Source organism: Megalopta genalis, chromosome 2 (assembly GCF_051020955.1).
Source record: "Megalopta genalis isolate 19385.01 chromosome 2, iyMegGena1_principal, whole genome shotgun sequence".
Lineage (NCBI taxonomy): Eukaryota > Metazoa > Arthropoda > Insecta > Hymenoptera > Halictidae > Megalopta > Megalopta genalis.
Genome location: NC_135014.1, coordinates 11979249 through 11997308, shown reverse-complemented (window position 1 = coordinate 11997308; position 18060 = coordinate 11979249). Strand labels below are relative to the sequence as shown.

At 43.9% G+C, this 18060-nt stretch overlaps 1 protein-coding gene across 2 annotated transcripts; it reads left to right on the top strand.

Annotated features, from left to right (window-relative positions):
• Positions 1-1029: 1029 nt before the first annotated feature.
• bdl (borderless) lies at positions 1030-18011 on the top strand. Of its 2 annotated transcripts, none has more exons than XM_033482181.2 (12): positions 1030-1737; positions 2675-2817; positions 9151-9379; positions 11363-11499; positions 12020-12164; positions 13077-13351; positions 13582-13716; positions 14586-14845; positions 15350-15525; positions 15904-15948; positions 16042-16221; positions 17064-18011. In XM_033482181.2, exons 1-12 carry the CDS (start codon positions 1689-1691, stop codon positions 17285-17287), a joined length of 1998 nt encoding a protein of 665 aa, XP_033338072.1. In that variant the 5' UTR covers positions 1030-1688; the 3' UTR covers positions 17288-18011. The 2 variants fall into 2 exon arrangements, with proteins under 2 accessions (XP_033338072.1, XP_033338071.1); XM_033482180.2 differs by having other exon boundaries at positions 11333-11499.
• The last annotated feature ends 49 nt before the right edge of the window (positions 18012-18060 follow it).

Genomic DNA, 18060 nt, shown 5'->3' with positions numbered 1-18060 from the left:
GCGATGGTGTTAACTGAACTGCATAATTAAAATACGAAAAATACGAAAAATAAGAAATAAACGAAATAAAATACAAAACTGTGATGAACGCGAGCCGTACGCGCCGATCAGTTGCATCGAACGTAGTAATAATTAATTCAATTATTAATAAACTAAAGATCGCAAAAGCTGTATTGTATAAAATTAATACAGAATAATTGTAGTACAATTCGTGCAAGATTGAAATAAATTCGATTTCGTAGAGCGACACTTTCGCTACTTGTCGCTAAAAAAAGTCACAGCAGTTATAAAATAACATAGTGAATTTTATTACAAACATCTGCAATTATTTACAATTTTTTAACCGACTCTAGAAATATTCCAAAGATCATTCAATTATATTTTGCAAATCCCAGTACTTTCTAAAAAGCATAGAAATTTTTCTAAAGGCTCCAGAAGTTTTCCAAAAACCCCGCAATATTTCTGTGTATCTCAGTACATTCAAAAAAGCACAATAATGTTTCCATAGACGCCGGAAGTTTCTCACTAGAACATTTTCCCTAGCACCGTCTCCACAAGCCTAGAATTATTTCGATCGGTTCCAAAAGGCTTGCACAGGTTCCACAAATTTTATGAATCCCAGTACGTTTCACAGATCGCAGGAATTTTTTCGTAAGTCCCAAAAGTTTCTCACAGGCCCTAGACTATTTCCCTAAACCCTACAACATGGCCGCAAGGCTGAGAATCTTCTCATTGGTCCCGGAAGATCTCTCCGCGATTTTTCTAAAATGGCGCTTCGACGTATGCTCCCTTCCCTTCCGATCGGGACAATAGCAAAGCTAAATGCTCGCCGCATTTCGTCCAAAACTGTTTACAAAAGGTGCCAGCGCGATCGGCACCTCGCCCAGTGGGCGTGTCTTCCAGGACCCGGTGAAAATACGCTGCACACGGTGTGCATGGAAACGTCTGGTACCCTGGCCCCCCTCCCACGGGTCTTAGCCCCTACCCGAAGCGCGGCTCGTTACGGCAGCGTTCGGCGTTGTATCCGCTCGGATTGAGCGATTACTCGGTTATCAGCTCTAGCACGGGACCACTCGGCGAGCGAACGTTGGGCCAGCTCCGAATCCGCGACACCTCGAAGCGTACTGGTCGTCGTAGAACCTAGGACATCGTCGTGCCGCCTTGCTCGTCGACGATCGCCAAGATCGCCTCCAGTGATCTCCTCGAGATCTCTTCCATGGTCTCTTCAACATACCGTCAAGATCTCTTCAAGGTCTCTCCGAGGCATCTCCGAGATCTCTGCGAGACTCGTCCGTGACCTCTGCCGGATCTCCTCGGGATCTCTCGAAGACCGTTCCAAGATCAGCTCAGAGTCATCCGGTGAGGATGATCGTCGGGTGAATTCGTACACGCAGGGTACATCGGTGAATAAAGGAAGGGGTAAGGAGGGGCCAGAGGAGCGAGGCCGAGGATGTGCCAGCGCTGATCGACGCAGCCTGTCGACCGCGATAGTGCCGCGTGCCGATTAATTGTCCCAGGTGGTGGCCGACGGTTGTTGAGTGTGGGTGATGATAGATGTGTTTCGCTCCCGTGTTACGTTCGCGTTGCCGCGTTGTGACCTGTTGCTGGTGAGATCGCGCGCCCTCTCCGAGGCGTGACAGCCGCGGCAGATCGGCCACCAGACGACCAAAGGATAACCACGAGCAACAATGTCCTCCAGGATCCATCAGCTGCTGGCGATCCTCCTCTGCTATCAAGGTGAGACGAATGGACCCGATTCCCAAATGTCGATACCCAACGGTCAATATCCGACGGACAGTGTCCGCCAATTGATATACGAGAGACAATATCCAACAGTCAATATTGAACAGTCAATATCCAACAGTCATTATCCAGTAGTCAATATTCAACAGTCAATATCCAACAGTATCCATACAGTAGTCAATATTCAATGGTCAATATCTAACAGTTAATATTGAACAGTCAATATCCAATAGTCAATATTGAACAGTCGATATCCAGCAGTCACTATTGAGCAGTCAATATTCAATAGTCAATATTGAACAGTCGATATCCAGCAGTCACTATTGAACAGTCAATATCCAACAGTCAATATGTAACAGTCAATATCTAATAATCAGTATTGAACAGTCAATATCCAACAGTACCGATACAGTAGCCAGTATTCAATAGTCAATATCCAACAGCTGATATTGAACAGTCAATATCCCACAGTTAATATTGAACAGTCAGTATCCAGCAATCAATATCGAATAGTCAATACTGAACTGTCAATATTGAACAGTCAATATTCAACAGTTAATATTGAGTAGTCAATATCCAGCAGTCAATATCCAGCAGTCAATATTGAACAGTTAATATCCAATAGTGAATATCCAACAGCCAATATTGAACAGCCAATATCGACCAGTCAATATCCACCGGTGAATCTCCAGCAGTCAGCATGTTAATAGTCAGTATCGAATAGTCGATACCGAACAGTTGATATTGAACTCGCTCTCTGACGGTCGCTAGCTAATACGCTGGAGGATTAGCCAATTTGCTGAAATTGAACAGTCCCTGCAAACGTCGCACGGTCGTCACGCGACGTTCCCGCCAGTTGCGACGATTGTTCCCTCGTTTGGCCGTTTATCGTTGAACGGGAACCATCTATCATGGTATCTCTCTGTTGCAGCTTTCAGCTACAGCTTGATATTAGAGGAAGAGAAGGAGCCGAACTACCTGAACGCCGGCGTCGGAGAATATGCGGTGTTCAACTGCGACCTGGACTTTCCGCACGAGACGCCGATCCCCTATATTCTGCGGTGGCAGCGCGATGTAAGTGATTGCTATTGTTCCTCGCCCTGCATCGGTCTCGCTCCGGGGGTCTCTCGGTAAATAATCTGGCACAGTTCCGCGAGATTTTCCACGCAGTGAGATCCGTTGCAGGTGCGAAACGGTCCTTTATGTTGTCCATGTTTGAGACAATATTTTCCGATAGGTTTTTTTTTATTATTCGTGAAGATCGTTGACATTCGATGTCTACGGAATACGTAGTTAATACTACGTATTAACCTTCAATTGTTGGGGTGTGACGTCAATTTGACGTCTTATCAGTTTGCGAAACGAGCTATGAAAAATTTGGTCGCAATTTGAAGGTAAATAATAGAATCGGAAGATCCATTGTGTGGTCTATGGACTATGGACGCATTATGATCTTCTCCGCCGTACTATTGCAATACGTTTCTGTTAATTCGGCAAAACGAAAACAATATTCTAGACTCATATTGCTGACGCAACGACTGCGACCTATGCTTGGAAGTTTTCAATCCTTAGAAAAACTTTTAACGCTTGAACTCTCCCATAATTTCGTAAACAACAATCGTACGATAATGCATCCGAACTCATTCTCATGCTCGAAGCTTCCATTTTCGCAATACAGCGTTCATTCTACTTTAAAATGGCTACACGTGATACAGATAATCAAGTATCACATCATCGACTCGCGTAGAATGTAGACAGTTTTCATCTTGGAAATGGTACAAACTGAAACATCCGTAGAATCGTGGAAAAATTTTTTCCGTTAACGAAACTGGTCTCGTTTTGAAGCTTGAAGCTTCAACTTTCGCAGTGCATTGTTGGTTTTCTGATAAAACATTTGCATAAGTCACAGTGATTTGAAGGGCGTACCAGTAACTCACAGAATAAAGCCACGGCTCACAAATGTATTGCAAATTCAAAAGTCTGTAGAATCGTGGAAAAATTATTTCCGTTAACGAAACTGATCTCGTTTTAAAGCTTGAAGCTTCTACTTTCGCAGTGCATAGTTCATTTTCCGATGGAATATTTGTGCAAGTCCGAATAAATATAATATCCTAGTAATGTCTCAGGCAATAAATATACGCTTCTTTCGAAAATACTATAAATTGAAACATCCGTACAATCGTAGCAAAATTTTCTCCGCGAATGAAACTACCAGCAGTTTAAAGAACGAAGCTTTCTCTTTGCAACGAGCTATAAAAACTTGATCTACGATTTTTCTTGCTCGTTTTATCGAATGGAAGATGTATCGTGAACTTCGCAGCAAAAGCCAATTTTCTTGGATCTGGTCGAAACTGTTCTTTGGTTTTTATTTGTTATTTAAATGATAGAACGTTATTATTAAAATTATTACGATTTAAAGAAACCAGATTCGTATAATATACTGTAATTTCTAGAAACCGTGTAAACTGATCGCAGATCGGATAATTTTCGCTGAAGAAGAAGTTGCATCGGAACTGCATAGGAACTCGGTTGCATCGACAAACGTATGGGAAACACGCGCTATTTGATCGTTGCGCAACGAATTGGTAAACAATATTTCCGCGACCGGTACGCGAAAATCACGACAACAGTGTAGGTTTACACGCGGCTTGCGGTCGGCTGAGATAAATCGAACAAGTTAGTCGATCGTCGGAAGAAAATCGATCGGCCGGCTCAAGGAAAGCTTGTTCCTCTTCGCGCAAAAATGCACAACTTTGCACCTCGAAGATGCAACATTGCAATCAAAATCACGGCAAATCTCATTGAACGAATCCTTACAACTGTTGAGCGGGCAATTAGAAACTATCGAGTCAATTGCTCGATGCATTAAGCGTCTGTAACATCTAGACTGCACATCTTTATGCACTCGTGGCGCAAGCGCAGTGTTATCATCGTTTCATTAGCGCGACAAATGCCGGATATCAAAATTCCCCGAATATCAACGTCATTCAATCGACACCGGGGTTGGGCAAAAAGTGATCCGATTCATGATCAACGATTGTAATAAATCATTGCGAATCGATTGTAATAAGTAAGGAGCTGCAATCGAAGAAATCAGAGAGCTTTTCGAACAACTCTGACGTGCAACCATCTTGTTTCATTTGATAGAAATAACAGATATATATTCGCGAAGATTTTCAGCAATTTTTTTTTATAGCACATGCTCGAAAAAACTTTATCGAATTAATTCTCCATAAATGTGTGTTCACAATTACAAGAACCGTAAATTAAACGATTTTGATCGCAAAGCTAAATAACACCGAAATTAGAAAGTTAAGCATAGAGAATAATTAAACAATATTGAAAGTATTTAAAAAAATATAAAATAGCCTAACGTTTTTTCAGTTTATTCGAACATGTTGCAACAAGAATGAATTTCGAAGGACGGTGACGCCTGCACGGGAGCGACGCGACACGCTCGACTTGAACGGAAATGCAGGAAATCGGCGAACGATATTTCGCGCGGATCGCGAGAGGATTTAACGAGGCAAGAGGCGGTTGGCTAATCCGCGTCGCGGCGACCGCGAGGTGCGCGCAGCACCGTGCACACGTTCAACCGCGTAGAAAAGTGCTCGCTCAAGGCAGGGTAGCCGATTCGATTTCCTTCGGGGTGTGTATCGGATTCAATCCGCGTGGGAAGCGCGGCTGTCCCGGATCCGGGTTTCCGTCAGCCAAGTTCTCGGTTTCGAGGCATCTCGCAATATCTTCGGATATGCGATTGTAACGCGGCGTTTGCTGTTGCACAATTTCGCCTGGGAACGACTCGCGAGGCTTCGTCAATCTCACCGGTGGTCGTCCCTCGGAGGACCTCCTTTCCTCGAGCCCTTCGAAAAGTACCGCGGTTTGCTCGACGATTTGTTTAGTCATTTATCGAAGTGACGGGACCGAGCCTAACGTAGCGCTGTTAATAATTCGAATCAGTTGCAATTAATGCACGTCGACGCCCTTCGTTTCTTTTAATCTGTTCATTTATTTATATTTCGTCTGTGATATATTTTGATGTGAAAAATGCGTCAATATTCGAAATAGAAATTGCACAATTTATTTGCAAGAAACGTGAGTTGCATGAAAATGATTTTTCTGTTTTTAATAATTTTAAGGAATTGAAAATAAATATTCTTTTGATGTCTTTATAGTTTCGCATTAAATCTGCAATCTAGTGGCAATGTTGCAATGTTGCAATGTTGCAATGACGATGATGGCAACGCTGAGTGACGTTCTGGATACTGAGGATATTAAAATTGTCAAAAAATTGTTCAACAATTGAGTGCCGAATATCAAAATCAAAAATTCCGACAGCATTAAAGTCGTTCAAATAATAAAATCGAAATTAAAGAATTAAAATCGAGATTAAAATTTGATCACAGGACACACATGAATTTGACACTTTTGCAGTCCAAAAATCTGAATAACATTCAGTTAATTAAATTAAATTCGTTAAAACGATCGAAGAGTATCAATACGCTATATTCAACTGATTAAAATTATCGAAGAAAAATTTCGATCTGTCGTCTCTTCCCCTCGATACAACGAATTTTGCGTTCGCATTATCCGGTGGATTTTCAAATAAAATCGAAGCGCGTCGAACAGATTAAAAAACGATTCGAAAACGAACGGGAGACAATTTTGGCCATCGATCGTGGCCGAATGGTCCGCCAGGGTCCAGTTTCCGGAACGTCGCCGAAGAAACGGTGCGTGCGTCGATTCGGTCGAAGTTAGGGGAGACGAGCATAGAGAGCGTAGGCAGTGTACGGTGACTTTGCTGTGCCACCGTGCAAGCGTTTGAACGTTAAAAGGGACGACGAGATATCGAGTGGTCCGCGCGTTTATTTCCTGCCTGCGGGAGGAGGCGAGATTCTTTCGCGGATGTTGCATTCGACGCGCGTGCAGCCGCGCGGCCGGAAACAGATTGAACGTTGCGCATGGCTACCGCATAAAATCAAGTGGAACTTAACCTGATTGGTCCCTGATGCGTATGCAAAACAGGTGCTGGCCGGGTACCTCCCCTCTCTGTCTATCGAACGCGGTAATTGGAGTACGGGAGGCAAGGCTGCATTATATCCAGCGATGGCAAGTGCGCGGACACGAGGGGTCCAACCAGTGGGTCACTGCTAACGCATTGTCAGACGATTAGGGACGATTAGCGGCCTTTTCGCCAGCCTCGTTTTGACCGCCAGGTTCCTCTCCGTTTTACGTTTTCGAACGAAGGGGGGGGGGGGGGGCGGCAGGGGAGAGAGACTCACGTGTCGTCTGCAGACGGACTTCTGCGTACGACAATCCGACGATCTCGGTGACAGCTGATTCCGACAGTCGTCGCTCGAGCAAACGATGAGCAACTGATTTGATCACTGCCTCTGCTGGTCAAAGGGTTGCTCGTTTCTTTTTTTCGATGGAGAACTGAACGGTCTGATAGGTTCTAGATAATGTTAGGCGAATGTATTGTTCATGGTGAATCTCGGTCTTTTTGGTTCTAGGCACTGCTGGATTAATTTATTATTCATGGAGGATTCAGTTTGGTAGGTTCTAGGCACTGCTGGGTTAATGTTTTATTCATGGAGGATTCAGTTTCCTAGGTTCTAGATACTGCTAGATTAGTATACATATTATTCATGGAGGATTCACTCTTCTAGGTACTGCTAGATTAATATACGTATTATTCATGGAAGACTCACTTTTCTAGGTACTGTTAAATTAATATATTATCCACGGGGGATTCAGTTTCCTAGGTTCTAGATACTGCTAGATTAGTATACATATTATTCATGGAGGATTCACTCTTCTAGGTACTGCTAGATTAATATACGTATTATTCATGGAAGACTCACTTTTCTAGGTACTGTTAAATTAATATATTATTCACGGAGGATTCAGTTTCCTAGGTTCTAGATGCTGCTAGATTAGTATACATGCTATTCATGGAGGACTCACTCTTCTAGGTACTGCTAGATTAATATATTATTCGCGAAGGATTCAGTTTTCTAGGTTCTAGGTACTGCTAGATTAATATACATATTATTCATGGAGGACTCACTCTTCTAGGTATTGCTAGATTAATGTTTTATTCGTGGAGGATTCAGTTTTCTAGATTCTAGGAACTGCTAAATTAATATACATATTATTCATGGAGGACTCATTCTTTTAGGTTCTAGGTACTGCTAGATTAATCTATTATTCACGAAGGATTCAGTTTTCTAGGTTCTAGGTATTGATAGATTAATATACATATTATTCATAGAGGACTCACTCTTCTAGGTTCTGGGTACTGCTAGATTAATCTGTTATTCATAGAGGACTCACTCTTCTAGGTTCTAGGTACTGCTAAATTAATGTATTATTCATAGAGAACTCACTCCTCTAGGTTCTAGATACTGCTAGATTAATATACATATTATTCAAAGACTCTTTCAGGTTCTAGCTTCTGCTATTTAAATAGTCATCTATATACTTCTCCCAAGGAACTCGTTCCTCTAGATTCCATCTTCTGTTATTTAAACAGTCATCTACTTCTCCTGAAGAACTCACTCTTCCAGGTTCCAGTTCCTGCTAGCTAAATATATTATTCCTCTATTACCCTAGTATTTTTCTAAATTCTAACTTCTACTCTTCAAATGTCATACTTTTCCTGAAAATCTTGTCCTAAGTTCTTTCTCTTACTGCCTAAATATATTATTCATGAAAAGCTCATTATTTCAGGTTTTAGTACATACTATTTAAACATATTATTCCTGGAGAACTAATTTTTCTAAATTCTAACTTCTGCTATTCAAATGTCATACTTTTCCTGAAGAACTCGCCCCTCTTCGCTGGATTTCAATCGTTCCTGTTTCCGCATCGATATCAACCGATTCTCATTCATCAAATGCATCATTATTATATAGCAGAGTTTCGATCCTCCATAATTCCGCTATTCGAATTCAACGACGCAAACATTCCGTTCCAAAACATTCTCCACGCGACGCTTCATTCTTGCACAACAAGGTTGTATCTAATATTACAACTAAGCAGTTGTAACCTACTATCCGAACCGCCTGATTCGTTCAAACAACGAAGTCTCGAATGACACAAAAATCACAGTGCCAGTCGTATCAAGTTTTGATCTTATTTATACAGTACCGTTGAGTAATACGTTCAAACAGCAGCGAAAATAAAATATAAAAATCGTGTAAAAGAGCATCGTTTTAAATTCCGTGGACACATTCAGAGCCATACTTCCGTGTCAGCCGAGACAACGGGTCCCATCTGGCGCGTATAATCGACTGAGATTTCATGGGATCGCGTTCACCCATGGAATTATTCCACGAGGAAGACGAGCAACCAGCACGCTCGGCCAGCAAATAAATCGGTGTTTTCCACCGTGTATGATTTCAGAATCGAACGGTGTATTACTGGTACCACGGACATCCGATGGTGGGTCTGGGTTACGAGGGTCGCGTGCACCTCGTCGAAGACGCGGTGAGCCGCGGCTACGGCCTGGGCAGCATCAACCTGACGAACATCCGCGAGAGCGACCAAGGATGGTACGAGTGCAAGGTGATCTTCCCGAACAGGACGCCGATCTCGCGGAACAACGGGACGTGGTTCCACCTCGCCATCGATGGTAAGGTCGCCGGCTTTCTCGTAATCCGTTTCGAACCTACTAATTCGATAACAGAGCAAGTGGCGAAGGGAATTAACGTAGTTAAGCGGGGCCCGGCTGACTAACCCTGAGAGCACACTGAATTGGGTCACGCTGGTGCGCGCGGACACTAACACTGGACGAACCGGCGGCTATATCGCGGCCGTGAAAGCACGGTTTTTCGAGGATGAAGAGTAAGCCTCTCTTCGAACGAGAACGAGAGATCGTTTCCCGGTCCCCGGTGTCCAAGGACAATCGCTCTCGCGGCGGAAACGATGATCGGGTCCAGAGATCGAAGCTCGAGAGAGCATCGAGGCCGAGGAAGAAGCCTCGGCTCTCTCGCGCTCGGATATTGGAGTCAATGATTCACTCGTTAACCCAGACGGAATTCTGGTTTTTGCTGCTGGAATTCTGTTAAACGGTAATAGAGAATTGAGTCACCGTGTGGGGAGGGGGAGCTAACGGCGCAGTTTGCCGAGAGAGAGAGAGATAGAGAGAATATCGTCCGATGGAATCGACGGACATCCGAGACACCAGGATCCCGAGGACAATGCGCGCCGCTTCGGGACAATGGCGGCAAGCCCTTTTCCGGAACCGTTCGAAACGTGGGATAACCTGTGTACCACCGGTTCGATTATAACGCCTATGTCACGCACCGATTCCTAATCACTGGACTGCGGGTGCTTGGGCTGGTCTCGTGTGTTGCACGGAAATCTGCATGGTACGTTCGTTGCACCGAGTACGACGATACCCATCCGGCATTTTGCTCGGCACGGAGCACCGTGAGAACGCTCCCGATTTTCACCGCGATTAACACCGGCTGCGGTTCGAACGCCTGAATTGTTGAACAATTTTTTTTTCATTGTACGAAAGTACCGCGGACCTCGAGATCGAGGCTCCTTCTTTGCGACGAGCCCTAGAGAAACAGAAGGGGCGATTTTTCGTTTTTATCGAAATCCGAGGATCCAAAGGATGCACCGTGCACTTGTTCTCAATTTTTGAATAAAATGGTCGGTGAAAAGATCGTACAACTTTTTTAGCGTCATTGTAATATTTGTAATAGTTTGATGCGATATTCAACAATGTTTATCCCGTGTTGCAATGATTTGAGAATGTATCGCGCAAGTAGCGTGAGAAATGAAGGGAAATGCTAAAATAAGAAAGAATAAAATCGAAGAGAAAATACAGTGTGAAAATAGAGAAAATAATAGAGAAAATAACGCTGTATAAGATCATCAAAGAGTAACGAGAAATAAAATTAAAATAGATAGAAAGAGCGTTGAGTAAGAAAGAGACTATGAATTAAGAGCTAATCAAAAAGTGCTAATCAACGCAGCCACGAGAAAAAAAAACATGTTCTGGAGAAGCTTCGATCTTCGAATCCATGCTAATTTGAGCCACCAGAAAAAAGTGGTTTCGATGATTTTACAACTCTATAAAATGAACAATTCCGACGTGTTAAATTAGCGTCGGACGCGGTAACAATTAGATCCAATTAAGAATTACAATTATCTCTCGTCCATATAGCATTTTGAGAATGAAAAATCAATTGTTTCAACGTTCGTGGGAGGATTCTAAATTCCTGCGAAAGGTATGTCACTCTAATCTCTGGCACGAAACGAGCACAGAAGGATGCGCAGTCCAGCGAGAGCACTTGCGTAATGCGCGCGCGCGCTTGATTTGCGCCGGCCAGCGGTCGATTAACCTACGCCTGCGATCGCGATCGATCGTTCGATCGATCACAAAAACGCGTTGCGCTTGCAGCGACTGTTTACCGCGTTTGCATTTAACGAATTTAACAACGGAAAGAATTAACGCGGCACCGTAAATAACACGCGCTGGCTGAATCGAATCGCGAGTTACGAAACTGTATAATCCCGCTGATGATGCTTACTAACATGAACCTGGGCAGACTCGTTAAATCGTTCAACCCAGGTGCGTCGCCGTTTGGGACGTCTGTTCCAGGTGAAAATATCCTGGCGGTGCCGCCTGTCAACAAAACGATCATGGAGGGCGACTCTGTCAGCTTCGAATGCGTCGCCAAAGGAGAGAAATCGGTCATCACGTGGTTCCGCGAGGGCACAGAGATCTCGCAGATCGAGGTTATTTATTTACTTGTTATTTATATATTATGTATATATTATTTTATTCATTATTATAACCACCGAGCTCTAAACGCAGCTAACGTATTTTATTTTAGAACAACGACCAGATCGGATTTATATAAATTTCGTACGATTTCATACGATTAATTGTTTCGAAACAAGTTTTTATAATATCAAAAATTGTTAAAAATAAAATCAGGAACCGGTCATATGATCTGATCAGCTTCAGATTTTCTGTTTCGGGATTATTGCGATTGAGAAGATTCTTTTGTCGAAAATAATCGACGAAAATTATTTGATTAAGTTTATTCATTGTTCAAGTATATTTTGTAATAAAAATTGCACAAAGTCTAAGTAAATCCAATCGTAAAATTGTGTATCAAACTTTTATAAATCAGTCACTTTCACTGCTCGATTTAGTGTTAATAGCCGTTCATTTTTTACGTTCATTGTTCATCGTACATTTTTCATCCTCGTCGCATTTTCTGTGTCATTTTATTCGACGATTCCGCGACAGGATTTCACGAGGAGAGCGAAGGTCGCCGACAACGGGACGCTGAACATCAAGAACGCAGCTATGGGAGACCTAGGGGAGTACACCTGTACGGTGACGGGGGAGACTGGGGAGCAACAAAGTGCCTCGGCCTTCCTCAATGTGCAGTGTGAGTATTAATCGAGTGTCCTTGCTACCTGGTGACTTTGACGGCTTCATCGGAAACAGGTCACTGTTTAATCCAGTCAGAAAAAAACGATCACAGTGCGCCCGAAGTTCATAGACTTCGCAATTAGCAATAGCACTACCACAGCGAAGTCTCGATGAAAACTAGGATCCAGCTGTTCGAGCAGAAAGACGCGAAGCTGGAGGTTAGATCTAATCTTATGTAGTCTAGAATTACCGGCCACTTTTCTAATAGTGATCTAATCTAGCGATGATCATCTTAGCTCGCGGATCCTAAATGCTAGCTTTCCAATGAATCCTCATTCGAGGCTGGAATTTGCTAGCCGAGAGAGAAATGTTCAGAGTCGTTGTTCAGATTTTATGGAGTCTAGGTCATTTAGTGGCTAGATCTAGGCTTTATGAACCATGAATCCTCGTTAGATTTTACGGAGTCTAGGATTAGACTTCATAATTAGACTCTCTATGCTCTCGTAGAGCTACCGTCATAAATCCTCCCCGAAGAATTATCAGATTTTATGGAGTCTTTCAATCTTCAGAACCTGACGTTCAGCTCACTCCGAGCTACCACCATGAATTCTCGTCGAAGAATCTTCAGAGTTTATGAAATTCAGGTCATCATTTAGTGTCTAGATCTAGACTTTATACTTAGCTAGAGCTATTGTCACGAATCCTTACTAGAGAATCATCAGATTTCATGGAGTCTAGGTCTTCCAATGTCTCCAGAATCGAACTCCATGCTCACCCAGAGCTACCACTACGATTCGTAGCCAAAGAATCCTCGATTCCCATAGCGTCTAGTTCCCCCTAAAGAGTCCAATATTTAGGGTACAATAAAAAGCCATCAAGTCCCACAGCCAGCAGCACCAGGACCGCCTCTAACTCGTAGCATTTCCAGTCAAGGCGAAGGTGATCTACGCTCCTCGAGAAGTCTACCTTCCCTACGGGAAGCCGGCGCTTCTAGACTGCCACTTCAGGGCGAACCCTCCCATGACGAACCTCCGTTGGGAGAAGGACGGATTCCTGTTCGACCCGTACAACGTCCAGGGTGTGTTCTACAGACGGAACGGCTCCCTGTCCTTCAGCAAGGTGGACGAGACGCATTCCGGCGCGTACACCTGCACGCCGTACAACGAGCTGGGCACCGAGGGTCCCAGCCCTACCATCACAGTGGTGGGTGTTCCCTCCCGTTTTAATTGATCCGGAGACCTCAGAGCCCCGCTCGGGCCACCCTTGATTTCATCCCGAGGCAAAGGTAGCTGCGACGACGATCGGGACGACACGGTGAAAATCGCTGACACTGGTTCCGAGGCGGACGACCCTTGAACCGCGCCTTTATCCGGCTTTCGCGATTGATCGTCGCCGTAATCATCGTCCCTAATTCGCGATCGTCTTTTTTACAGATCGTTCAGAGGCCGCCGGTGTTCACGGTGACCCCGCAGCATCTGTACATCAGGAAATTAGGCGAGACCCTGGAGATGCCGTGCGACGCCAAGGACGGCGACCAGGCGCATCGACCTCAGATCGTTTGGTACAAGGTGCGGAATTCTTCCCGCATTCCCGGTTACGATTCGCGGCAGTATGCCGCCGAATTCTGTTGGCGGAGTCTTTCTTGACGCGCGTCGAGAGGCGATGATTTCGCGATTTTTCGAAGTGTCTGTCTCGTAATTTTTAGAAGTCTTAATCTCGTAATTTTTGAAAGTCTACTATTTACAATTTTAGGTGAAGAAAGTGAAGAATGCAGCTGTAAATGCATCAATAATGCATCGAAAATGGGACAGAGAAAGGTTCTATTCGTCTTGAAGTTCCATAGAAAAATTGTTCCCCAGTAGAATCTTGCATGATCAGGCTAATCACAACCGGTGATATGATGGTAGGAATCTTGAAGTTGTCTCTGTATTTATGACAATCCCTAAATGAAATCGTTGTGCGACTGAAATTACGATTACGATTACGATTGAACTGAAAAATTTCATGAAATTCTAGCGTTTCGATTCATCGAATTAAAATTGCAACATTAAGTTGCACGAATTTTATTTTCAGTATTTTTATGTTCTGCGAATCCTAGTCAAATTAGGATGATATAGTTGATTACGATAGATTATATAATATGATTATACAATAGATTATATAATAGAATATATAATATAATATATTATATAATAGATCATATAATAGATCATACAATAGATCATACAATAGATCAGGTACACAACGGTCAAAATGCTAAAGAAAATTTACAATCGCGGTGCATTCTATCACTTTCTTCCCGCCCTCCGGTCCCAATCTTTCGCCCATTGGTGCACGAAAGACTCGTCATACTGCCGGAAATCCTGCCGATCGGTGGGACCATAGGTCCCCGAACGAACTACCGTCACATATCCCATGAACTCACGTGTTCCGTCAGGATGGCTCGCCGGTCCCGCCCGACAGGACCATTCTGATCGGTGGCAATTTAACGATCGACAGGATCCAAGTGCAGGATAGAGGACTGTACCAGTGTGCAGCGAGCAACGAGGCCGCGACGGTGGTGGCCGACACGGAGCTTATGGTGTTGAACGTTCCTCCGCGAGCACCGTACAATTTGAGCGCCAACAGCAGCAACAACGCCGTCACTTTGACTTGGGTGCCGGGATATGTCAGGCCGAAAACGGAGTACTCCGTCTGGTAATTAAGGGAATCGCGTAATTTTCGCGTAATACAAGGCTTTCTCCGGGGAGAAATTGAAACGGTTCGCACCTTCTCGCGTGATATAGAATTTGGCGAATGAACTTTCCTTGAAACAGTGGTTGCATGTGGAAACGTATTTAATTACGTGATATTCGTATGCAATTACTATTTCGAAAATAGTTTATTTAACAAATTCTGCGTGGCGTGAGAAATCCATTTGCTATTTTTTCCGAGCCCTGGTAGATAGTATTAAAATAATTTCTCTCTAATTCGCGCTCAGATCGCGCACAAAAAATAGACAATTTGGGAAGAGAAAAGAGCCCTACTCGAGCCTCGCGTCTCGTTTTCATAGTTGTCGACCATCGGTAACTATAAAAACTATAAATACGATGCGAATAATCGTATCCTCTGTTCCCAAACTGTCCATTCTTGCGCGCGATCTGAGCGCTAATTAGGGAGAAATTACCGTATTTGCAAGCATTTACTGTCGTTTGCGATTAGGTACAGACCCACTGACACCACAGAATGGAGGACGATGAAGCTCGTGTCGAGGAAGATCACCGAGGCGACCGTGAACAACCTGAACTCCGGAAGGGAGTACGAGTTCATGGTGCTCAGCCAGGACAAGCACGGCGACGGGATGTTCAGCAAAACCTTGCGGATCTTCACGCAACCGCGTATGTTCGCGATCTTGCCGATCGTGATCGAGAACGGACGGATAATCATCTTTGCCGATTAACCTGTTCGCTGCCGGTGGAGGTTCGTCGATCGTCTGTCCGGCAGACCGACAGAGATCGATGGAATAGCAAAATTGGATAGACATGTAGCGATTTTAAGATTATGGTCGTTTCACAGATCACAGATTCCTTTACAGAAATTTATAAAATCTTAAAAATTCTTGCGATTCTGACAACTTGATCGATCCATGCGTGATTAATAGAGTGATTATAATAGAGCAATTGTTGCGAAACACTGCAAAAACCGGCAGCAAACGTATCGATCCAAAATCTTAAAATTGATCGAAGAAACAGTGTTTTAGTTGATGCAATTTTCAGACATGATCGACGAGAACTCCGCGTCGGAATACCGCAGTCCTCCAGGTAATACCCTAATTGCTTCTTGAATTAATTAATGATTGGACCATGCGCCTGAAATTTTGGCGAAGTCTAACGAGATTTTACCGATTTGTGTAGACGAGAGAATGGGACCGCCAGTGAACGTCAGAGTGCAGGCTACGGTGGAAGGATACCTGGTCACTTGGGAGCCCCCTGCATACGGCAAGGAGCAAGTTAGGCTATACGCAGTTAGGTGGTTCCGTGGACCATCCGAACGACTTTACGGGCGAGCGGAAACGACCGACACTTACTATTTAGGTATCCGCTACCATTTATCTTCTTCGATCATTCTCGAGACACTCGATGGTAGCAGCTGCACCTCTCGCGATTTTATCGCTGGCTAGACGTTGCACTCGTTTCACTGCACTTTCGCGCTTCTCAGACACTGGCCCAGCCGGTCTAATTGCATTTAGACGACTAGTTAGACAACCGCTTCGGAGAAGCTGCTTGCAGCCTGGATGACATCTCATTTGTCTCGAATGCAATTTAGCAAATGGCGAGATCTTCGTGACTCTAATCTGCCAGTAGTTGGCTTAAACGATTAACTATTGACAGTGAATTCAATGGGAGGATGCAATCTAGCAAATGGTGAGACCGCGACACTGACTAGCTTTTTACCAGATGATTTGAACGATTTGCTGTTGATAGGAGGATCGATCTCACAGATTCAAAAATGGGGAGAATAAAGTTGACGTCAAAAGGATTTAATGTATGTAGGTGCGAAGTGCATTGATACGAGCATGCAGTTGAGAAGATTGTGAGACCTCGATTCTAGATTTCTGTCGGACAATTTAATCGTTCTTTTAATCATAAATTGTACGAGAATTGTAGAAAAATTGAACAAAAAATTGTATAAAATTGCACAAAAATTGTACAAAAATTGTACAATATTGTACAAAAAGTTGTATAATAATTATACAAGAATTGTACAAAGTTTTACAAAAATTGAACAAAAAATTGTATAAAATTGCACAAAATTGTACCAAAATTGTACAATATTGTACAAAATTATACAAAAATTGTACAATATTGTACAAAAATTGAACAACAATTCCTATCAATTTCAGCAGAACTTTGACCCGTGCGACATTGTTTTCCAGTGAAAGCTCTGGAAGAGGAGAGCTACTACACGTTCGAGGTGGCAGCGATGTCGGTTACCGACGACGTGGCGACCAGCGACAGGATCAGCCTCGAGGTACCGGCTTACCGTCGTAACCGGGCGATTTCCATGGGTATCGTGGCCGGGATCGGTTTCCTGGCAGCAGCCCTGGCCGCGATATGGTGGGCGAGGAAGCGTTTCTGTCACCCGCCGAACGAGAAATAGGGGACGCGCCTGTCTTACTTAGGCGACGAGCCCACGCATGCAGGCCATCGTCGGCCACGGTCAGCGGCCCTCAGAAAAAAAAAACGTAGCGTTTTAGCCGAATAGAAGAGAAGAAGAAGAAGAAGAAAAAGAGGAGGAAGAAAAAGAAGAAGAAGAAGAGATGAGACGGAGTATCAGTGTCGTTTTCCATGGGATTCGGTGTCGCGGGATATCGTCGCGAGCGCGTTGTAACCGTTTACGAATTAAGTTATGTAATATATTATCACATTATACCGAAATGGCTATCGATCCGCGTAGACGTAGAGGAACGGCGAAACCGGGCCGAGAGGAAACGGGCACGCCGAAGAGGAATTTCGTATCTGGGACGGTTACCAATCTACTGCGTTTACGTACACATCAGTTACATACGAGTGTGTTCTCGCATTGCATCTCGTTACATTATGTATCGTTTAAAAGCTTTATTAGATAAGTGTGCACGTTTATTAAGGATTAGTTCTGGCATTTGGTCGTTATTCGGCCACCAGGCCGCGCCAAACGGAGAAAGAGATTGAGAGAGAGAGAGAGAGAGAGAGAGAGAGAGAGAGAGAAAGAGAGTGAGAGAGGCTCGCGAGCTTGGTGAATTGGTCGAAGGAAAGTCGTCCGACTCGGCTAGGATCCACGCATATATGTAACACATCCGATACGTTTTTTCTATTGTAAATAAATTGTGTCGATTATCTCTGCACCGGACGTTTCATCTACGATCGGGACGGTTGCGCAAGACTCTTCCGATC